This window comes from Bombus vancouverensis, chromosome 12, assembly GCF_051014615.1.
Source record: "Bombus vancouverensis nearcticus chromosome 12, iyBomVanc1_principal, whole genome shotgun sequence".
NCBI lineage: Eukaryota > Metazoa > Arthropoda > Insecta > Hymenoptera > Apidae > Bombus > Bombus vancouverensis.
This window is the reverse complement of record NC_134922.1, coordinates 11584993-11609512: the sequence shown is the minus strand read 5'-3', so window position 1 is coordinate 11609512 and position 24520 is coordinate 11584993. Positions and strand designations below refer to the sequence as shown.

Here is a 24520-nt window from a genome sequence, read left to right as displayed (position 1 = left end):
ATGAAAATTGCTTTAATAACATTATAAATTCCGTTTACAAATTACAAAGGAAATTGGTACGAATTAATACTGTACACTGCACCGTGAAACGTGTTATTTTTAAGTTTTCTTTCTTATGATCTGTTTTAGGGTATAGACTTTATAATTATCCGTGTGTTTTGTTGTTAAGCATACATTTTGGCAGTCTTAGCTATGCAAAATTGTCATTCGTGGTACAATTAAATTGGAGGAAAAAGCAATGGATCGTTTGAAGAAAGAGTTATTCAATGATATACTTCATTTTTCTTAGGGAATTGAATTTAGAAATTACGGAGTATATCCGCAATCTTGTCTGATGTATTTATAAATATCGGTGTTGGTCTAATTTATTGGTGGAGAAGTTTCCAACTTTTTAAGCTTATCGCTGTTGTTTTCTCTTGTTTTCTAAAATTAGTGACGATCGAGATTAATTAAAATAGAACATCATATAAAAATGATTGTTAGATTAATGTACATACGATGTTAATGAAATATGTATTAGGAATAAGAGTCTGTGAAATTATTTGTTTAAATACGCAAGATATTTCATTCGCCATAAATTCTTAAATATCTGCTAAAAGTATGGAAAAATGTTTAACAATGAAATTTAGATGTTAGATGATGAAACACGTATAATAATATCAAAATTATCATTTTATAAAAATTTTTAAATGAGCAGACACCTTATTCCTTCGAGTCGTATAATTTTGCTTCAGAGACTTTTCACATCTTCATAAATATCAAAAATATTCAAGATATTCACGAACAATGAAACACCTTGCATTTACCTAACGCTATACTTATTTGAAGCAACGACGTATCTACCACAGTGATTAAAATAAACACGAGTTTAATCAAATAACCAACGAATACGATTAAACTTTACGATGACCAATTCGGAAACGTCGAATTAACTAACTTAATTAAAAGGTAGAAAACACTACCGTTCTTTTGCAAAATAAAAACGTTTCTATAAATTCTGAAGAAACGCTAGATTACGAAAGCACGCGACAGAAACTAATGCCCGATGTAAAGGAACAGGACGAAACAGCATACAATAATCTCCATTAAACGATGTGAATATATTATATTTTCGTAAGAAATTCGCAGAAATATGCATAGCGTATTAATCGTACGACATATGGTATAACGTGTGTACATATAATGACGTTAGATTACATTGTGTACTTAAGATAAATAATCCTTACACGATATAATGAACGATTCAAAAGAGTTTTCCGTGGTACTAGATTCGAATTGCACATGATGTGTATTACGACGCGTAACACATGTCCGAGTCGAAACGGATTGGATCGAATCGAAACGAATTGAGTCGAATTGGAACTGATATTATTCAGAACTGATCCAAAACTCGGAACTCGAAACGACGACGAAGCGGAAGCGCGTACTCGTAGCGGAGCCCGTTTCAGAAGATCCGTTCGTTTCGCGCCGTTTCGCCCGCTCTCTCGTCTAGTCCTCTTAGATCGATTAAATTTTCACCGTGTCCGTACCTTTTCGTTCGTAGCCTTTCTTTTCTAAAATCCTCGGATAGATTAGATCGAGCTCACTCAGAGGGAATCCATTTATTCCGAGAGAAAGGGAGCGGCCCTTCGAAAAGAAGGAAACGAAGGATGAAGAGGCTGAAGAGAGTGAGAGAGAGAGAGAAAGAGACATAGAGAGCGATAGACGCACGAGGTGAAAGTTTAACCAATTAATATCGATACACGATACTTTTCGCGTCTCGGTTCGCCGTCGTGCGAATCGATCGAAACTTAGCCAGATCAAGGACCACGTCCTCAGAATAGCTCGAGTAGTCAATTCGAGAGCCGCGGAGATTAGAGAGACAAAGAAAGCCGGGCTGAAACGTGCCACTCGTTCGTTTGCATGCCAAACGGGAAAGTTACCGCGAACAGGTAACCGCGAGGAATTAGATTGTTGAATAATTTGCTCCGGCTACTTTGATTTCGCTTCGCGCCAGTCGTGCTCCTCCTTCCGAGACTTTGCTGCTTTCCTGGCACCTTCCTCTTCCAGGATTTCATCCAAATCGCTCCGCCAACGCCTAATTTCTCTTTCTCCTCTTGTCCTTCTTCTTTTGCTCATCGTAATTCCTTCCCATTCGTCATACGTCTTTCTTATCCTTTCTTTAACTCCTTCCTCTTCTTACTTTTTGTCTTTTTTTTTTAACGTTTTTCTTCTTTTACGTGTATGTATTCCTCATCTTTCTGTTTTTTTTTTTATTTTAGTTTATCTGTTTCGTTCTTTTGGTTTTATTATTCGTTTCGCTGGTTTAACTTGAAACGCGGCTAAAACGTTTTCCGCTTCTCCTGTTCGCTTCGGATGGTATTCGCTCAGATGCTTCCTCGCCTCTTCTCCTTCTCCTTCTCCCCTGCGGTTCTACGTCCTGATTACATGATTATGCATTTGCCTCTCTCGGCCCAGGGATTGTTCTTCTTGTCGGGCGCGTGTATCAGTGGGTCAGTCTTCTCGTTCTCTTCCACATACTCCCTCATCCTGGAAGCAAGCAGATCGTCTACTAGATCAAGTTTTCTTTTGATTCAGTTGTGTTCGTTCGCTTATATTTTCGACTATCGCTGAAGGTGGAATCTCTTACGAGAACGTTGAATGGTTCTAGGAATCGAAAAAAACGAAATATTTATTAATGATTGAATATACAAGATTAAAAACGAAAGAGCGCGAAATAATGAAGAAATATCAACGATTTGCAACCTTTGATGGAATGGTTTCGAATAAAAAGGCAAATTATGTTGAACTAAGCTACAACACAGTTCAATACAGAAATTCTTGCGAAGAAGTAAGAAATTAAAAAGAATCGATTGGGAAAAGCTGCAGACAATTGTTTATACTAAAAGGTGTTACGATATATTATGCATTTAATCATGATATTTCTAACATGTTTATGATTGTCGATTTAACTACCAATTACTTGTTGATTACGTACACGTTCAGTGATCAATCATATTCCCATATCACCATTACATAATTCTTACATTATCATTATGCAACAGTTACATTATCAATGCATATTGGTTACGACTCTACCTATTGATTGTATATCAATTTTAATCAATTTCGTTACGAATTATATCCTGAAAAATGACTAGTTTTGTAATTTCAATTTTAAAAGGAATTTCAATCAACAGATTATATAAAACATTAATTCGAATATCTCGCTCGAAATATATTTGATCTAATAAGTATTTAAAATATGATATTTTCAGGAAAGAACAAAATCCAAGTAAATTTCCAGGTGCCTGAGGAGAACACGTTGACGAGATACAGGATCGTTGTAAACGTAACAAGGTTGCAAGCGATGCAAGGAAAAGTGCAGCGAGGAACGAATAGTTGGTCGTTTCGCCGAGAAGGCTCGGTGAAAGGGACTCGCGGCCAGTCTGGCCGATTTTGCGTTCAAGGAGAATTCTGTGTTCCGAAGGTTCGCGACTGCTCAATCGCGATCGACCAATTTTTCCGATTTTCTCGCTAAATACCTGTAGATAAAGCAACTTCGATAAAATCTAATTCAATTCGTGCAACTATGCTTTATGACGTCGGCCTAATCAATTCGCCTTCAAATAAAAAGAATCAGAGAAACATTAAGGCTTTGCAAAAAGTTAAAAAGTATCGTAGTAGGTGGGTATCTAGAAATTGTAGTGTAGAACAATGTAAACTTATTCTTGTAGGTGTGTTACAATTATTGGTTTAGAAATTATTTATTGCAAATTATTTTTGAAATTTGTCTTTATTGAGAATTTATCGATCGCAACGATATCTTCAAAATTTTTCTTAACTTTCTGATAATGCCTTTTGCAATAGTTTCAGATTTCTTGATTAAAATGAATTTATAGCACTTTCTATTGCGCTCTGTTGTTTGCACTGATCTCCAGATATCCAACGTTATCTTGAATCTATCTGATCGCAAAGAATAAGTTGAAAGGATACGGCACGAATTCTTCAGCTATGTCGTTGAATAAAGCAGGTCGTCCTATGCCTAGATGCAATCGCAACTATAATTCCAGCACGATTTTTTCAAGTTGATGAGCTACAGGGGGAAAGATTTGAATTATGTATCTGGTATCGAGATACAGTAGGGATTATGTAATGGTAATGGAATTATTTTAGTTGAATAGGCAGGACATTGTACAGGATTTATTCTGAATCATGAAAAAATTAATCTTAGAACTAGGTATCATTCTTTTAAAAAAATATCCAAAAGTATCGTACGTGTTCTAAAACACAGCAATGGTCAATAATATAATTAATTAACGGTAGTAAATAATTTTTGTACACATAGTAGTTTTTACTTTAATTTACTTAACTCTGTGGTATGCTTATTATTATTTTTAGTATTATGTGTGGTATGCTGTGTATGTTAGAACATTCAAGCAAAGCTGTTAATGAATCGGTTGTATTAGTCGGTAGTATCAGTAAATCAGTAATAGTTATAATAATAAGAATCCCCTGTTCCAGTTAACCCGCAGCTTAGCGGAAAATGCGAGAAAATTATAAGCTTTCACTTATCGCTCTTTATTAGAAACGAATGTAGGTTAATGACCTGTTACTACTTACACAAGTAACTTTTCAATGCTTGTTTTAGAAAACTGTTTTATGTTAAAATCTTATAATCGTATTATTCAAGATTATTTAAAAATTGTCAAATTATTATTAAACTTTGTCAATTGCTTCCTAAGATAGGTGAATGAGATGAATGAATTATTATTATTTTCTATTTATTAAGATCTAAATATCTTACCAAGCACATCATTCTATTACGCTTAAAGGACCCCCGTTCATTATGATAGAAAATAATTTCTACAACTTTCACAACATAGTTTCTAGACTTCCACATGCATCCAAACCCTATAATATAAACTATATTATCAACTTCAATATATCAAGTTTGGAGACATTAAATTCTATGTAAAAGCTCGTTTAACTCCCAGGCAGCAAAGACTGGGTCAATACTGACTCATATAGATATTTCATGTTTATTAGATACTTTCTATATTACATTTACGTATTCTGTTCTATTAAACTGTTAGGTTGAGTAATACATTCATTCACGTTTCCTTAAAAGAACGTCGAACGTTATTAGTATAAAATCTACCTAATTAAAGAGTAACTTTTTCATTCTATTTCTTTATTTTATACCTTTTATGAAAAAAATTCAAATACGTTCCTTTTCACGTTCTTTAAGTAGTTTTTATAATATTTTTCGAAAATGGACTAGCATTAATAATTTATTTAATTTTCAGCCTCATAGCCTAGGAAATGTGAACTTGGTTTACATAGTCTTCTACTCAACACACATACCCGTACAATTATTCACTCGTCTTTCTCATCCTTCCATAACTCCATTCCTAACATTTATCCACCTAACTCTATTCAGATGACTCTATTTCGAACGCTTACTCCTTACTCTAGCCTCTGCTATTCGCTTTAGAACTATCCTAATCCCTCCATTTATCCTCTACTTCATTGCATCTGCTTTTCTTTTCTCCCGCTCTCGTCCTTTTCCTTCCTCATTCCTACAATGCTGCTCCTTTCCACCATTCCACCACGCGTTACTCCTTTCTATCGTACAGAACTTTTTCCACGTTTAAATTTACTGTTTGCACACCTGTATAGTTCTCTACTAAGTATTTTATCGTTATATATATTCCTCCGGTATATCCTACACAGTGTGTCCTGCTCCTTTCTCCAATACCTATTTCCTTCTTCCATATTTTCACATCTTGCTCTTACCATAAGGTTCTAGCTTCCCCTTGTACCAACCTCCATAAAGTGGGATGCTCACCACCGTATAAATACCTGTACAATATATGATACTCAGAGTTTCTTATTTTACTGTACTGCGACTGTTTTTGGTTCGGTATCTCTCAGCCAAAAAGGAAGAATAAATGCTTGTTTACAATGCATCTTACAATAGCAAATAGCAAATTAGAATTCGAAACAATTAGAGTGTTAATTTCTTTTTGAAGTCTATTATTTTCTGAATCAATCAGAGCTTCATTATATCGATAAAAGTGGTGGGTGTTAAATCCAGGCCATTAGTGTTTATAGTCGACTACATTGTCCACGTAAATCGCCTATAGTAAGTCACTGTATGAAATTCTAATAGCGACTATGATATACAAATATAAGTATCCCTACTAGATAAGGCTAATACACGATACAAAACCAACTTTTCCTATGTACCACAAGAGCAAAGTTTCACAAGTATAATGCTTCGCGAAAGTATCCGGAATGTTTGGCATAGAGAAGTTTTACGAACACAGTCAGCTTTCTATATTGTACATTAACTTTTTACTAAATACATGTTAATAGTAAGTACCCTGTAATTTCTACATCAATTCTCAGATTCGTTCCAAATTTCACGAATAAAATCATTCACAGTCGTAACTCGCTACGATATAAATGAAATTTGCGAAGACGTTTTATGTAATACACATAATACAGTGGCTGCAAAAAGTACTAGCACGCCACTGTGTTTATTATAGGAATTATATACTGATTAATTAGCTCCAAGTATATTAAATTTCTATAAAAATTTCGCAGGACCTCATGAAAAATCACTTCATTAGAAACTAAGGATACGTGTAAAGACTTTTTGTATATACCGTGTGTACGTAAAAATTTGCTATGGTAAGCGTTCGAATAGTTTTATGAGTCGCTGTATACAATATACGTTGTATGTAGTTGGCACGGAAAATACTGTTCCTTCCAAGGAATTTCAAAGCGCGCGAAGGGAAAAAGCGCACCACGTTTGAAAGAGGAGAATGCCCGGCGTTAAGTGCAAGACGGTGAGCGAGAGATTAGCTCGATCGGTAAGAGAGGAAGAAAAAAATGGGAGGTACCTTTCACTCGGGCACTCTCCGAGTAGCAGACCGCGGAAACTTTTTGCTTTCGCGTACGATTCCCCTCGAAAACCGCAACGAGCAACGTCGTTGCTCGAATGCGGTTCCGCGTTCGTTCCGCAACGCTGTGCAACTTCCCATATGTTATCGAACACTGAACGTGTGTCTCATTAGGTGCGCGTCGCCATTACAGCCTCTAGACCTCAGAGGAATATTCGATTAATTGTGTGTGTCCACTGAAACGAACCAAGATCGATTATTTACTTATTTGTCGATTTGCCTGAGACCTTTTTAATTAAAATAGCTGTCTATGTTATTGTACTAGAGTGTAACATATCCGATTGGTGATGTAATATGGTTTTTTCGATCCTTTACCGACTGTACGATCGTTAATGTTACATACATCGTAGAAGTTACACGTCAGCAGCCGTTTAGGTAAAAATTTATCGTCATTAAAAGGAATCATTGGCAAATTTTAAACGTATAAAGAAATAAAGAATATTTTCTACTAACTGCTGCCACTGGCAAGGCAAAGATATAACGCAAGATTGTGGGTATTGTGCAATAGGTGGTAGACTACGGATTTTGATATATTTATGGGAAATTTGAGGATGCAAAGGTACACGGAATACACATAATACGGATATTGTATAGAACACGCTGCGCTTAAGCTCCGTTCTTCGTAACTGTGCCCATAAAGATGTAAATTTGCATAAATATCTGCTAGTAGTAAATATAAAAGCAGAATGAATTTATAATACAGTGCAGTATGTATCCATTCAGTTGTAACGTACACGTAAAACGTCCTCTCTCTTTAATAAAATTTTTCCAATCCGAGGTAGTCTCCTTCAACTAACATAATATAAGAATCAGAAGATCAACAAAGATGGATCTACATATCACATTTTCTCCTATGGTTTTCACATCTTCTTACATCTTCGTTCATGACGTGGGACTATCCGAAAATTACGCCTTTCTATCACATTAGGCAAGATAATTAACATATAAAACTCCTACAACTTTGATACAATTAATTCGTTTGCACGAACCAGCTGGTATGTAAGTATGCACAGTGCGAGCGTCTAAAAGCGATCAGTCCACGAATATGCGATTAACAGATACTCCACGTCCAAGGAGATCCTGTCCCAACGTGTAATATGGGAACGTCGGTGTAATTTAACCTTGACTGTCGATTACTAGCAGCATGTTGCGGCACACCGCGCCACGCCACACCGATTACGTCGTCATCTACACTATCTATACGTCTCGCGTTTCTCGATTCGTCTAGGAAACTGCTTCTATGATCACTTTGTCCGAACGATTTTTATACGACACCGCGACGATTGTTTCGTTCGAGTCGGTTCAACATGACTCGATCAATACTGCGTCGTTCGATTTGTTTTTTTAACCACCGTCTGAGTTGCCACTTTATCGCAATATAATATCTCAAGTATCGTGAACAACCCAGAGGTTATAATAAAAACCAATACACGGAAGAAACAAATAAATGGAAAAACTGTATTTCTTTTTTAAAGCAAATGTAAATTATATGAACAGCTTTTGTTCTCGAGTACAGAAGAAGTAAATATACGGTTCTTCTAAATGTAAGCAATCGAGAATTTCTTACATATTTACAAAGAATTCGGTAATCGTGAGAAGAGTAAATGAGAAGAGACTTTATTTTTCCAAGAAAAATCAATGTAACGGTGTTTCATCAGAAAATCGTAAAATACATAGATTTGATACCTTGTCTTTTAAATAATTACGGAAGTGTTAATTACCTCTTTATGATGATATCGTTTTATTTCTAAAACTAATTGCATTTGTTTTGAAAACTTATAAATCTTTATAATTTGGAATGGATAACTATACATGCAAAACAGCACTAATAAGTACTAATTCAGCGTCGAGACAAAGAAACACGATAGTTCGAGAAGTAACTAATTAAGAAAAGTCTTAAGATCAGATGGCAGTATGTAATCTATGAACGAAGGATTCTAGACGTTTGACATTAAACTATAAAGTATTAATATGTTACAAGAATGAATTTCCAAAATGAAGAGAATCGATTAAGCATCAAGTACTCATAGCAGCTGAAGGATTCTGAATTCATTACAGCAGAATTACTAATATTGATTTGACCTAATATCCTAGTATAATGTAAAATAATATTGAAAATAGTATTCGTCGATAATCGCCTATCTTTTTTGTGCAAATTTGGAATTCTAAGATTAATTAGCGCAGAAAATGACAAATCAACGCATGAAATAATATTCAAAATTCCTTTCTTATCTCGGCTTAATTTTATACAGATAACATTTTCCATTCTAATATTATAAATTCGCCACAATACAAATATTCTTTCCACAAAAGTACTATAACTTATTTATCCAATTTACTTTCCATTTTTCATTAGATATATATTACTAACTTTCAACCTGTTGATCGTTAAATCAATTTTCCTGACACCTAACGACTCGACGGATACGCCCAAGTAATCTGACAAAAGCAAGTTGACGAACAAAGAAAAAAAATTATAAAATAATTAGCAAGAGCATTCATATTCTCGGTAGTTTCAATGATAATGTCGATACGAAAGATTGCAAGCTTTTGCGTTTACTATTGCAAGGTTTTCTGCTGCAAAAGTCTTCATAATCGTTTTCTTGACCATTCAAGTTCTTTTGATTAATTATCAAAGTCAGTAAAATACCAACAAAATTGTCCGTCTCGTCCAGCTTCTAAAGTTTTTCGAGGACTTTGGAATACGCCATATGAATTTTAAGAAGGAAACAGTTTTTACATGGAAGCAAACATGAATTCGAATAAACGAATATGTGCAAGAATGTGAAAGATGCTTGATAAAAAGATTCGAAGTATTTAAAACAATTTGTTATAAATGATATATAGATACTATGACATTAAAATAATTGTAAATTTAACAAATATGATTAAAACGATTACAATGCCATGTTATTAATTTCTTGTGATAACTATGGTAATTTTTCCTAAATAGTATGAATAATCATTATTTTCCTTTTGTACTATGAACGCCTTTTTTAAATATTGAAGACAAACGAGAAAAAAAATTGAAAGAAAGAGGATCTCGAATCAATTACAAAGCTACTAGGAATATATGTATTGTAAAACGTATTGTATTGTATATAATTAGGAGATTTTCGAATGTCTGAACTGAATTTTACAAGATCAGAAAATAAAAATGATTTGCTTCTCACAATCTTCATCACACTGTTTATGTATTACACGATGTATGTATGTGTTATGAATACCTTCGTAGCTAAAAATAACTTCGAAAGAAATGCTAAATATAACACAAAATCACTTGGGTCATTTGAATGGAACATTGTTTACTGGATGCTGTTCTAGATTAATCCGTCTTAAATTTAAATTAAAAATAATTTCAGACATACAGTTTCCTTAAATATCGTGTCACGTCATTATGTATCATATGTTTATTAAATTTGGCTGTGATAGAGCCATTTGAAGTACAACTAATCTTCCAAACAATATCATAAAATACATATCAAATGCAAATAGGAATGTGGTTTTGACTATTAAAACTTCTCCATTAATATTGTGTGCAATTTTTAGAAAATCCTCATACGATTCACTTTTCCCAGTGTAAAATGTTTCTGTATCTTTTAGTACGTTATTTATTTAAAAAGTTCGGTATGTTTACTAAATTGTAGCCTGCAGAATGGTACAAAGATGTTACTCTGCGCGTCTTGTATAAAAATATTGTCTAAATCCTGAATCCTTTTTAACTTCATCTATGCAACCTATCAAAAAATAATGAATCATTTCACAGGACATTCTTTCTATGATACCCAGAAGATAAAGAAAATACAAGATGAACTATTCAGACTAGAAAATGCGGCATAATAAGTAAACAAGGAATAATTAAATACAAAAAAAATTCGTTGAAAGGACGGAACAGTCCATCGGGAAAATTGAACAAAAAAAATTCAACCTATTACTCGAACAACGATAAAACAAGAAATGAGGTGAAACAGGACAGCTACTTTTACTGACCAATAGATTTCTACGATAACAAAGATAGATAGGAAACAACATCATGCGTTAATCAGTATATCAAACGAAACAAGAAGCAAAATGAAAAGACGCAAATGAAATTTCAAGAATAATTGACGAATATAGGATGAGACAGATGGGGTTGTTGGACGCGTAACACGAAACTTTCCGTGGACCATCCTGGTCGTATCATTGTCTACTAAATAAGGTGACACAATAGAACCGTAAAAAGGAAGCGGAAATAAGAAAAAATTGGAGAAACAATCGACGAAGGTGGGACGAAAAAGAGGGGTTAATGGACTTACGCGACAATACTCTTCGAAAGGGGCCACCGTTCCATATCAGCTTGGTACTTCATGTTCTCGATCTGCTTCTTCAATGCGTCCTTGTCCATGTTAGCTAGTACACTGGGATCCATGGTTATAGCCGCGCCTCCCTTTTGCCAGATAAGAACCGAATAGCGCTTGCGCCTCTACGAAAAATCAATAGAACCGACTATGTATGGGGACTCCTGTTATTGGAACACCAAACCTACGTCACACACTGGCAACAGGAAATTCGATTCTGCGAGGAAAAGTGCACGAACTTTTCCCTCGTTGCGACCTCCGCGAGATGACAATGGATCTTGTTCTGTTCCTCGTACACACGTGATATTCGAGCCGTGCGTGATACGGATCGAAGCGTTATATAGTTATTTAGCCATTATTTCACTAATCGTTAGCTTATAGATCATTATACCGAAGACACTTGATACTTTGATGCAGCAGGATTCAAGGACATGATCTTGGATTTCTCGCAACTGCGTAAACAAATGGTTTGCCATAGGTTTGGATAATTGGTACAACGTCGCTTATAAAAGAGAAGATGGTTTTTTTCCTATTTTATCTTGCTCTAGGCAGAGGGATGCTATCACTACAGTTGGGGAATTATAAATTATTCAATAATTACTTTTTACTGAGTATTTACAGAATGTCCCATAAAGAGTGGTACAATAAATAGCAGGGCCATATTATATCTAAAAACGAATAAAATGTATAGAACAAAATATTTTAATATGACACTTATAGTTAGAATTATAGTTTCGATTCAGAACTATTAGAACTATAAGATTTCGAAGAATAAAAAATTGAAATATTAAACCTTCGCGAATGATGATCTTTCAATTACTAATACCTACAAAAACCTAAAAAAATAATAATTATTTTTTTCTCAATACTTGTTTTTCCATTCGTTGATGAGCTGTTTTTAAGTACTTTCAATCAAGAACCCTTTGACGCTTCCAACGGAAGCAACGAAGCTTGAATCTTAACGAGGAACACATGGAACAAGCACAATGCGCGTACCCATAATAAATTTCTAATGCTCTCTTCTCTTTTTACGGTTTGCACACTTATTCTTCTCTACCGGTAATGACCATTAGGCAGAGAAAAACCATAAATGAATGAAATTTGAACGTTCGAACGATAAAGTGAAAATACTCTTGAAAATATTTATTGCTTTAAGCAAAAATTAATTCCGATATTTCTTTACCTTCAAAAATATTAATACGAACTATAACACCGTCAGATTTGAAAAATAAACACTGAATGGAACAGTCTGTTCATGAAAAAGTCGATTCGTTGCTCTACCTTACACACCGATCAAGATTACTGTATCATGTATCGTAATTATCGAATTCATGGATACATTCCACATAAAATAACTACTATGGCTTCGTTCTTCGACGTTTCATAATTTGCCCTTTCAAGTTTAAATTGTCTATGTTACCTTAAGTCTTATATTATCCTAAATGTTAAAATACTCTATTTCCCTTTCTATATACTATGTACAAAGTATCCGAAAAGGTCGGGACAAAACTCATACTATATGTTAATGAGGTCAAGTAGATAAAAAAAAGTTCATATAAACTTACGTCCGAAAATGCTTTATTGAAGAGTTATAAGCGTTCAAAAATTTGTATTAATTATTTTAACAGTTACAGTAAATGAAGAATCAAAATTTCCTGCTTCTGCAGAAACACAGAATCCCAATCGTCGAACTAATAATTGTTGAACTTTTTCGAATATTCTTGCTGTTGTAGAGATATGGAATACTAAATGCATTCGATGCATGCTAATTGCGATTCTGTATAACGAGTAACCTCCCGAAAATCTTTCAACACTTATAACTCTTCGATAAAGCATTTTCAGATATAAGTTTATATGAATCTTTCTGTTTTGTCCCAATCTTTTCAGGCATCCTGTATGTAACAACTACTTTTAGTAAAAACCATTATTTCATGGTACTTGGAAGAATTGCATCTGTAATATTCTTTTTCGAAAGAGAAAGAAAATCATTAAATAAATTCATTGTTTTATTCTAAATAATGTTAGACGCAAATGTACGAACACTACAATGTACGCTTAGAGGATAATTCCATTTGTGTTTCTGTTGATTGTACGAACTGTACTGGCTATGTACTTTATTTGTCATAAAATCTTCCAAGAAATTACTTTCACAATGTCAAGCCAGAACATGCTCGCAAACAGGCTTGAAATAATTAAAAGACATTTAAGTCCATCGTATGCATGTTCACATAACGTTGTACAAGTGGAAATAACAAAATTTCCTAATTATATTTAAATGAATTTACTTGGAAGAGAAACTAACTCAAAATATACGAAATTTAATTAATTGCGAAGAAAATTAAGTTATCAAACTGTTATTAATCAAAAATAAAATCGCAATAATGTCACCTTTAATAGAAATTTAGGCGATCATATATGCTACAGCTATCTCATTTTGGCACAACTTCTTGAAGTTTCAAAAATAAAACAAAGTACTACATTGATTCTAGAATTTACGATATTTCGAGTTTCAGTATCTTATTAGTTATTATAACTACATATATCTAAAATGTTAGCTGTTACCCTAACACGTCTTTATATTTTTTCACTCCTAAATTAGAAAGATCGAATTAAACAATATTCATGAATGGATGATTATATTTCATATTATAAAAAGTTACCATAATTAAAAATAAAGATTTCTACTGCTCAAGGCTACTCCTCCTCGCACGCCAAAAATAATCTCCATTTTAGCGATCCTATCATACGAGTTGATTTTTGTCACATCTATACTATAAATATCGGTGCGAGTGTCTCTATTGCTATTTATTTCCTCCCATATTTTAAGTTACGATAATAATCATAGTTTACATTTCATTCTACTTTTCTATTTACTGTGAAACACCCTGCATATAATTGCTAATTACTATCACATAAACAGTAACCATATTTACGACTTATTTTTTCATGGAGAATCAGTTTTCTACTGGCATTGTACTTATTTGGTAATCTATATTACCACACATATGCATTATGCATGCATATGTACGTACGTGTACGAATTACGACATGTAGCAAACAAAATTTCAAAATCGATTCTCTCCAGTAAAAAGTCTGATACAACAAACAAATTTCGCACGTGTTTCTTTAATACTTCATAGAAATCTTTTATACTATAGAATTTATATCTTTTTAAACAAATCCAAACTATACATATAGAGTATGCTCCAAAATACGGTAATACCATCGAGCAGAGATAATAAATCAGAAATAAAAAACACAATTTTTAAAAACATCTAAGGTTTCGTTTTCGAGAAAATGAATTTTGAAAATGTATCGAGTAGAGTATATGTCTAGATAATGACTTGATGAACCATTTAGATTGATGAAACATTTTGTCTTATTCAATATTTTTGTTAGCTTACGTTGATAAGATAATAGATTGTAAAGAAAGAATGTAAACCAAGATTCATCACGTCATTACTTATGAGTTAAACGCACGTATAGTTGTTACGTTTTCAAAATCTCCAAGTCAGTCTCCTTGAAAACGAAGCTTTATATACAAAAATTGTATTCTTCTTATGCTTTTTGTTCTTTTCTATGGAGAATCGCATACTGCTTTTCGTGGGACATCCTGTATAAATTACACAGTAATCCGTTTAAAATATGTTGTATGCACCATATCCAATTTTAAGTGCAGAAAACAAACATTCAATGTTCCTCCAACAAAAACGCTCGTACAATTTACGACTTTCCCCAGAATCGCGATTTTCATCTTTATAATACAATATTACACATTTTATCTAGTCTGACATATTATTTGATTAGTGATCAGTGATCAAACATGTTATTTCCAACGAATGAAGTCTTTATCAGGCGTAAAAATTACAGACGTTTGCGGTCTACGACTAATATAACGTATCAACGGAGAAAAACTTCGCAGCTCGAGAGAACAAAATCTGCTACAACCATTTGCCTCGACGTTCACTTCAGTCTCGAGAAATGTCTCTTAAAATGCAAGGCACGTATGTATAGCCAACCTACGCTAAAACTAAGACCAATGGTATCTGAAAAATCAGCACTGCAAAATGCAGTGGAAATTTTTCGGACACCATTTTGAAATATCTTGGCGCACCACCACCAACGTAATTAATACAGATAGATGCAAATATGAACAAATGCCGAGCGAAAATTCGGCGAAATAATTATTATCGCCGTATCTAGATTCGTTGTTTCGAAATCGTCCGCTCGCAGAATCGAATCGGTGTTTTCTCTTGACGATATTTTCGACAGGTATTCTCGATACTGGCACTTACCCAGTAAACAGAATTTCGGTGACGAGAAGAAGTCACGTGCCACAGGAAGTCCGTCCGATAGTCGTGGTCGAATATTAGAGAGTAGCACTCACCTTGCCGGAGGTCGGAGAAGTTCTGAGATGCGCTGACTCTTGGCAGGTTTCTCGATTCGCTTACGGAAGCCTCAACAAAACTCGCCAATCTAATTTGCTGGTAATTTACGTGCCGATATTTTCAATCATTGTTGTCATAAGAATATTCCTCGACGAATGCTCCGTCCGCTTATAATCCGTAATGAATAAACTGACCGTGTTAACCTTCCTGCCGACCTGGATGGATCTTGATTCCGTTACAGGCCTCCTATGGTACCGATGAAAGTAAGCTTTCTGTGAAAAAGAAATAATGTTCATTGTTTCTAAAAGTACAATATATCGTTGTTATATATGCATATTCATAAGGATATAATATCGATAGTGGGAAATATTGTAATTTCTGATTAAGGTAGGTTTGATGGTATAAAATAAAGCTTTGAAAAAAAAAAAAACAGAATTTAATGTATTAAAAGAATGTGAGCCGATAAGAAATTATATTTTTGGTAACATTGAAGATTTGGAGGAAATTTAATTTAAATTTTGATTTCTGTTTTAAGTACATATATATTTTAAAGGATAAAACGAAAAGGTAAGACGATAGTATGTGTGTAATTGCCATTGTTTATTGATGATATTAATTCAATTAGAGAGCAGTAAGTTTCGTGAAGTCCCGTTTTAAATGTATGAAAGTTCATACCCTGGGGATCTCTAATCTGTTGCTTACATATTATATGTATATGCAGATCGTTATGTACGTAATGGTACATAAGGATTATGATGTTTTCGTTGTTATCAGTGAATTTATTGTGGCTCTTTTTCACAATGCTTCAAGAACAATAAAGAAATGGCGTAATTTATATATTAAAAACATGTTCTTCAAACAAAATTTGTCTATAAAATTGATGAGTAAAATTTAATACGGAAATTGAAAGATCACATTTTTGAATGATTTCCGAAAATTGATAATATCTTGTTGTACTCTTTGATTTTGTTCATAATGACATAATTGGATAATAGTTAGTAATAGTTAATAATGAGCAACAGGGATTTAACAACTTAGAACAGTATATAACAATCTTCAAATGAGTCTACATAAAATCAGAAAAACAATATTATTTCATTTTGAACACATTACAAAAATTAACAGCATGGATTCCCATTTGTATTGCAATTAGTCCTAGTATTAACATATTTGCTACCTACTGTTAATCATTGTTGCACAGTACAAGCTTCTTATTATATTTGCTAACAAGATTGGCAAAATCTACTTGTAAGGTATACTAGATTAAAATGTTGGGTCATATTGTTCACTTAATTTTTTCCATTTAATGTTTCCTAATAAAAAAAAATATACAATTAGATTTATATTAAAATATTAAATAATATATATATGTAAAAATTTGATATTAGAAATACACACATTGATTTTAGGCAAAATTTTGATTGTTAATTGAAATAAATTAATCAAAACAGACAATACAACATCATTATACAACATTACAATTTCAATACACAATAAATTAAAGTTAATATGAACAATGAATTAAAAATTCTGATATTATTATAATTGAATCCTCAGTTCATTGAATTTCTCAGGAATTATTTACGATATCGTATATTTTAAAGTATTTACATTTTAACAAGCAGATCACTCGAGATTTAAACGAATACATTTGTCGACTTCTAACTAAATTTCACGGATAGACGAAAACCGATTAATACTAAAGGGAGAATTTCATTGGTGAATTACAGGGATTGATTTATTGACTGATGGTCGAGATTTATTACATAAAATTTGTATCGGTAGCTCAACATTGTAAGCAATGAAAAGAATAATCTATTTATTTCATTATTACACTTGAACAAATGATAATAGATATGTAACTAATTTATAATTAATATTTATTATAATTAATTTAATTACATGTGGACCAAAGATTCCCTATTTCTTTAGGCACAGTATCATTTATATCCGAAATAAAGTATGTATATTACATTTACATACATTTACAAGAATTAAAATCAATCTAACAGATATTAATTTTTTTCTAATTATGGGACCATTAAACAGGTTAAAGAAACGGCAGTTATGTATATGTTGTTGTATCGTCAAATTCGTTTAATTATTAACTTCATTTTCTGATATCTTTATTTTCTTTAATCAAAGAATGATAATAAGATAGATACTAATATACTTACGTTTATCACAAGGAAAACTTTTAAATACCAGTTCACGATGTTTAATCAGTAAAATTCAAATTTCACGATTTGACATATTGCGCCATATGCGTATTCTACTGAGCAGGAAATTTAAATCCTATAAATGAATCAAATATTTTACAATATTCAATAAAATGTAATAAAATAAATAGATATAAGGAAAAAAATTGAAATAAAAATAAAAAAGATTAATAGTAAAAATTCATATAATATATGTATTTTTCTGTATGCATACTTTTTGTTAACATTTGCAAAAAAGTCAAACGAAAATTGTATAATAAAAAAACAACATATAACAAATAAATGATAAATCATATTATCAATTAATTAATAATTCCAACATTCTTTATTGGAAGAAAATTTACTTTTTTAAATAAAAATATAACAATGTTGATGTAATAATGTAATTATGATAATCTCACCTGTAAATTAATTTTAGATAATTATATAGGAATTTGTAAGTTTATTATTAACAATTTTTTATCTTTTTATTAATCTTTGTAAAAAAAATTATGTTTATTTTAAATCAGCAGTTGATTCTATTCGAAATATTTTAACACTCTATATATTTATTGAAGGTACTGCTATTCACGCCTGAAACTTAAAGTTCTAAGTAGAAGCGAATATCAATAATTTATTACACCTTCATATACGTATTTAATAGTACGTATTTAGTTAAAGTAACATATTAATGATTAAAATTCAAAACTAGTTAAATTTAATAGACAATATTATACTTTCTAACCTATATAACCTTAATTTATTCTTCTTTACATAGGATACATTCTGAAAAGAAATAATCAAATGTCTTTTAAAATGAATAAATACTTGGATCTTGCAAAAACAGGTACCAGTTATGCCAAACATATGAATCGTTTAAGTAATCGAATATTTGGTGAAGTAACAAGAACGACTAATAAAAAATCGATGAAAGTAGTGACATTATTTAGCGAAAGACCAATAAATAAGCGACCAGAAATTGTTGATTATTATCCACGGCACGTTGAATCTGATTTATTAATGAAACATCTTAGGAGTTATGGATTATACAGAGATGAACATCAAGATTTTAAGGAAGAGTATCAACATTTAAGAGAACTTCGTGGCAAAAAGAAATGGATTCCTCCACCATTTAGGAAGTAATAAGTTATTTGATTTGTTTAAATTCAGTGTATTAAATCAAACTGTATTTGTATAAAATGTATTTCATATAATACATGTGCTTACTTAAATGCCAAATGTTATGTATAAATAATAATGTAAAGATACCAAAATACAAAATGAAAAAATAGGTATAATTTTTTAGAGTATGCAACAATAATATTAGAATAAGAAACAGCTTCAAAATTAAGTGGTAATAACAATTCAAAATCATCTATTTCTATTTGATCCTTATTTTGTTGTACTGTAACTTTATCAAATTGTTGAATGTTGCACAATAATGATTTATTCATAGCACCATTGAAATTTCCTACAAATTGATTCTTTTTTTGAGAACTTCCAATTTCTTTATATTTATAGATATTACTACTTGGTTCTTTTGCTACATCTAGATAAGACATTTTATAGTAGCCATCGGAGGAAGATGCATTCTTATTGTTAAAATTATTGGAAATAGATGGATATAACTTATTCCAAAAATAAGATTTGTTCATACTTTCTATAGGTACCTCTTGATACTTTATTGCTGTCCCAGTTTTATTATGTAAATGTATTTTTGTATTACCTGGCCAATAACTTATTCGTGAACCTAATTGTAAAAGATCTGAATGATTCCATAAACTATCATGTACATTAATGTTTTCTTTAAATGTACTCTGTTTTTCATTTAATTTGGTGTTATTTTCCCATTCTTCTGTGTCCTTGTTATTAAAAACTAAATCATCCATCCATGCCCTAATTGCAAAAGTTATACATTATAATTCATTTTCAAATACATATGTCAAATTTTTATTTCTCTAATTTAAAATTTTATGAAAATTGTTGGTAAGTTTATTTTTGAACTTATACCTGAATGCACCGACATCGATATATGTTGGAAGATCTCCGCATTCTAAAGAAAAATTTGTCCAAGATGCAATTCCAACTAGAGCTATCTCATGTTTTTGATTCTCACATATAACTGGAGAACCAGGATTACCAGCACAGGCTCTCATTTCATCCTTAAACTCAACCATTGTACAAAATACATTTGTGTAAGTTGTATTTGTTTTTATCATATACGTACACATTTTCCAGGAATTAAGAATTACTTCGTAATATAGAACTGGCTTAGCTAGAACTTTTGAAGATGGTGCAACATAACTTTGCCATCCAAATATCAAACATAGTTTGTAATCATAATCATATTTGACAGGCACAACCTTAGGTAGGATTATTTTATTATGGCACATGTCAAATGGCTTAGTAAGTTTTAAAAGAGCTATGTTATGATCTCGATCAGGAAGAACAGAATAAGCTTCATATGTGGGATATATATATGTAGCTTTTACAGGTAATGTCTGTTTAGAGTCAGTTCCATTTAGTCCAGTTGCAAATAAAGTAATGGACTGTATTAATAAAATTAAGATATGACTATATATATATCCTTTTCTTAGTGTTAGGTAGAAAAAGTATCATACATTTCTCTTGTCTTGCACACATTGCGCTGCGGTTAAAACCCAATCTGGTGATAGAAGTACTCCACCACATGGTGCTACAGTTTGAAACTGTATCAACCAGGGAAACTGACCATCTTGAGCTCTTTTACCTTTTAATAGTATACCTTTATATTCTTTCAAATTTATAAAGATCAGAAAAAATGAAATGTAAAATGACATATTCATTAAAATGAAATAGAAAATATAATATGTATTTGAAATATATCTTATTTTTATGTAGCTATCTTCAAGTTAATACTATAATAACTTAAATTAAATGTCCACGATTTTTAATGAATGTAAAATTGTTTATTTAATTAAAAGGTAAGTATATTAACATAATAATTATGGCAATCATAGGGCACTATTTATATTATTTATAGATCAAATATAAAAAGATGATATTAAAATTTTTAATAGAAAAAGCTGGCTTCAGAAAATATTATTACATAATATTATTCTACTTATATTTTTTAAGTCACTTTATCTTTTTTATATGTTGCCATTAATTTTTCTATTATGAATTAAAAGTGTTTCACTGATGAATTATAGTAATAACAATAACAATAATAATGATGATAACTTTTGGAATAGTTTATAGTTCTTCTTTCACATCATTTTCTTTGTTTTCAACTTTTGCAACTTGCATCTTCTTTTTCTTTTTCTTTTTAACTTCACCACTAGTATCACCTTTCTCTTTCAGACAAGAATCATCATTATCCTTTAATACCCTTTCTGAACACAAATACCTAATAGGATGAAAATCATATTACATAATGGAATTAAACTCAATAAATAAAACCTGAATATAAAATATAACTAATAATAATAAATTAGTACCTAGTTAATGGAACTTTTCCTTGATAGTTATGATACCAGTCTTCAATGTCAGACTCATGATTTTCAATTAAATCTTCACATTGTGATTTTAAAGTAGTAATTTCAACAGATGGTTTATCCCATAATTCATATGGGATTCCTAGATCAACTTTGACACCTTTATGCCTATGTAAATATAATATAATTATTTCTAATGGTACTTTAAGTTCGAACTTCTTGTTTTTAAATTATAGCTTACGCAAGTCCATGAAGTGTTTTAAATGTTTGACTCATTCCCTTGGCAAATCGTGTACTATCTGTACGTTCTTTGTGAATATTATATTCCAATATACGTTCACACAGATTTTCCATACTTTCTACTAAACGTAATTCTCTAAACATAATAAAACCAATGTAAACTAGAATTTACGAACACATAGAATATTGCGTCTTTAAAAATATATTTCATATTTACGATTTTTTGTATTCCTTTTTCCTCTTGGGTGAAACATCATCAACAGAATATCCAATTTCAAGTACATCGTGCGTTTTACCGGTTTCATCTAATTTAGCCTCTAATTCGATAGCCACAACTTTGCAAACTATAACAAAACAGTGATATGTATTGCTTTCTGTGTACATTTAAAAAAATTTATCAATATACACTGCACGTATGTATATATATAGTTACCTTCGCATTTATTTGCATATTTAACACCTTGTTCCTCTTCCGGACCACCAATTACAAGATACGGAAATAATAAATGTGTCAAAAATATTTGCGTTAGAATGTACATTATAACAATTATAAGTTCACAAAACTATAGTAATCATTTAGAGGAACTGTATGATTATGGAATGATTCGAATTATTCATTCACATCTATGGTACTTCTAGCTCACATTTACTCATATCTGTATTTCCTTTTATTAACATTATATCAAATATATCTACAATTTTTATATGACGTACATGAAAGGACCGGGAATAATGATTGCATTTATAATTATGAAAGCTTGGATATCGTAAACATTTTAAGATTATTATTCAGTAGTTTCTTAAGGGCTTTTTCACATGAGTTGGTGCCCATGGAGCACTGAGCCATTCTATAAGATAAAAAATTAAAGATGTCTAGGTATGGCAAAGATAACTTTTATTAAAAAAACAAGTGGCTCAAAATGTTTATTATTTAAAATATATAAAAATATTGATTTGAAAAATTTCTCTTTCTTTTTTGACGTCTCTACTCTTACAGAGATCTTTGATATCTTTGAGATTATCTTCCTAAATCTTCGTTCAATCATAAATCAAGTTTTATCCCATCAATCAAAAATTTTCTTACTTTCTCTAAATATCTACTATCCAGATCTATTATCTGAAGCATGATACAAATTTTCAAATAATGTTGTTTATCAAGTTCTAACTTCCTCCTAGCTATATTAGCCGCATCAAATACTTGAACAATATATAGATATGTTTTGTGTTATGGATGTATTGAGTATTTTAAATTTTCTAATCTACATATCTATAATCATTAAACATAACGCCAACAAAGCCAAGTTCAACTTATATATGTTTGAGAACAGTACCAACAGTATACACTTCTATATTACCAGATATTACATTTCGTAAAAAGAAAACAGTTTTGTTAGCAGTTAATTTCCGGCAACGAGCGTTTAATAAAATGGCGGTGAAAACAAACTAATGTTTTGTTGAATGTATACAATAATTTCATTGATACGGAAAATTTAATTAATTTATTTGTAATATTATATATCATACATTAATAACAATAAAGAAATTGTGTTGAATATTCTCAGTATATCGTAAAACAGCAAAACAGAATTTTTCATTAACTAAATTGATTTAATTTTTGAATTTTGTATATTTATAACTTATAAATTCTTAGTAACTTATTATTTATACAATATTTGCAATATTTATACAATGACTGCAAAAATATATCAACCAGATCAAGAATTAGAGACGAAGGTTAAAAAAGGTTAGGATTCTGTATACTTCTATCACCGAATACATTTAGATTATCATTACTCTCATTTTTTAACATTTCAGCAACTGAACGCATATCTGAAAACATGCATATAGTTGCAAATGAGCCATCGCTTGCATTTTATAGACTTCAGGAACATGTAAGGAAGGCATTGCCTCCTATGGTGGATAAACGAGTAGAAGTGCTTACACTTCAACAGCAACTTTTAGGCAGGTGTTATGATGTAGAGTATGCTGTAAGCGCTATTAAGACAATGCATGGTGCTGGGAAGAGTTTTGAGAACACTTTAGAATTTATCAAGAATGCTATATTTTTCAAACAACAATTAAAGTATGAAGAACAGCGTAGGCACAAAAAAGATGGAAATAGAGATTCTGTATACAAAAGACTATCTGCACACATTCCTACCTTAGATCATTTACCGGATGAAATATCTGATGTTGTAAGAGAAACTGCTAACAGGGTAGAGTCTATGATGAATCATGCCAGATATTCTACCGAGGTTCAGAAAACAAATTGAACTTCACAACTGACAATTTAATGTATTAAAATATAATAATGTCAAGAGATATAAATGTGGATATTGTAAATAATAATTGATTTTAACTATAGATGAATAACTTGTTTATAGTTAAAAGGTTATGTAAAAAAATGTATAATGAAAGTGAAATAAATTATTGTTCTTATGTTCTGAGAAGCTTAATATTTCAATGTTTCTTTCTATATTCACAGCCTAGTTCAGTGTTACTAAAGCTGTTCGAGGCTTATGAAAATATATATAAAAAATTTACATAAGGAAATATAATAAATTTCAACGATATTTACATACTTATATTTACATAGTCTCGCTCTTTTCGAAAACTTCTGAGGAAAAAGCTTATTGAAATGATTTTTCTCTTCGCACTATTCTATTATTCGTTGACTCTACGCGGGAAAATAATTCTGCGCACTCAGATGCGCAGTACCGTTGTGACTTTCTGGCACTTTTCCATGTAGCAGCTACTACAAATCTTTCTGATTGGTCATGATTCTTGAAAATTAAATAAAGTTGAATAAATTAAAAATCAAAGGAAGTTAAGTAAATAATATTTTTCTTTAACCAGCAATGGATATGTAAGAAATATTTGAGATTCAGTACAATGTATAAATTTGTTTTTCTTTTTACAATAAAAATTAAA

The 24520-nt window shown here is 31.4% G+C and overlaps 5 protein-coding genes across 6 annotated transcripts; 2 read left to right on the top strand and 3 right to left on the bottom strand.

Moving 5' to 3' along the window:
• Positions 1 to 1081: 1081 nt before the first annotated feature.
• Positions 1082 to 15700, bottom strand: Ggamma30A (guanine nucleotide-binding protein subunit gamma-e). Its single transcript, XM_033330669.2, has 3 exons — positions 15583 to 15700; positions 11246 to 11412; positions 1082 to 2529 (listed from the first exon to the last, which is right to left on the bottom strand). The coding sequence occupies exons 2-3, from the start codon at positions 11356 to 11358 to the stop codon at positions 2424 to 2426; spliced, it is 219 nt and encodes a 72-aa protein (XP_033186560.1). The 5' UTR covers positions 11359 to 11412; positions 15583 to 15700; the 3' UTR covers positions 1082 to 2423.
• mRpS33 (mitochondrial ribosomal protein S33) lies at positions 15666 to 19705 on the top strand. Of its 2 annotated transcripts, XM_033330668.2 has the most exons (3): positions 15666 to 15774; positions 18452 to 18536; positions 18652 to 19705. In XM_033330668.2, exon 3 carries the CDS (start codon positions 18678 to 18680, stop codon positions 19014 to 19016), a length of 339 nt encoding a protein of 112 aa, XP_033186559.1. In that variant the 5' UTR covers positions 15666 to 15774; positions 18452 to 18536; positions 18652 to 18677; the 3' UTR covers positions 19017 to 19705. The 2 variants fall into 2 exon arrangements, with proteins under 2 accessions (XP_033186559.1, XP_033186558.1); XM_033330667.2 differs by lacking the exon at positions 15666 to 15774 and having other exon boundaries at positions 18395 to 18536.
• On the bottom strand, positions 18933 to 20483 carry LOC117155094 (uncharacterized). Its single transcript, XM_033330663.2, has 2 exons — positions 19884 to 20483; positions 18933 to 19769 (listed from the first exon to the last, which is right to left on the bottom strand). The coding sequence occupies exons 1-2, from the start codon at positions 20264 to 20266 to the stop codon at positions 19115 to 19117; spliced, it is 1038 nt and encodes a 345-aa protein (XP_033186554.2). The 5' UTR covers positions 20267 to 20483; the 3' UTR covers positions 18933 to 19114.
• Positions 20484 to 20799: 316 nt separating this feature from the next.
• Positions 20800 to 22439, bottom strand: CNPYb (FGF signaling regulator protein canopy b). The gene is made up of 5 exons (XM_033330664.2): positions 22023 to 22439; positions 21807 to 21933; positions 21591 to 21725; positions 21353 to 21517; positions 20800 to 21261 (listed from the first exon to the last, which is right to left on the bottom strand). The coding sequence occupies exons 1-5, from the start codon at positions 22126 to 22128 to the stop codon at positions 21108 to 21110; spliced, it is 687 nt and encodes a 228-aa protein (XP_033186555.1). The 5' UTR covers positions 22129 to 22439; the 3' UTR covers positions 20800 to 21107.
• A 479-nt stretch (positions 22440 to 22918) lies between these two features.
• On the top strand, positions 22919 to 24039 carry LOC117155096 (BLOC-1-related complex subunit 8 homolog). The gene is made up of 2 exons (XM_033330665.2): positions 22919 to 23333; positions 23405 to 24039. Exons 1-2 carry the CDS (start codon positions 23279 to 23281, stop codon positions 23860 to 23862), a joined length of 513 nt encoding a protein of 170 aa, XP_033186556.1. The 5' UTR covers positions 22919 to 23278; the 3' UTR covers positions 23863 to 24039.
• The last annotated feature ends 481 nt before the right edge of the window (positions 24040 to 24520 follow it).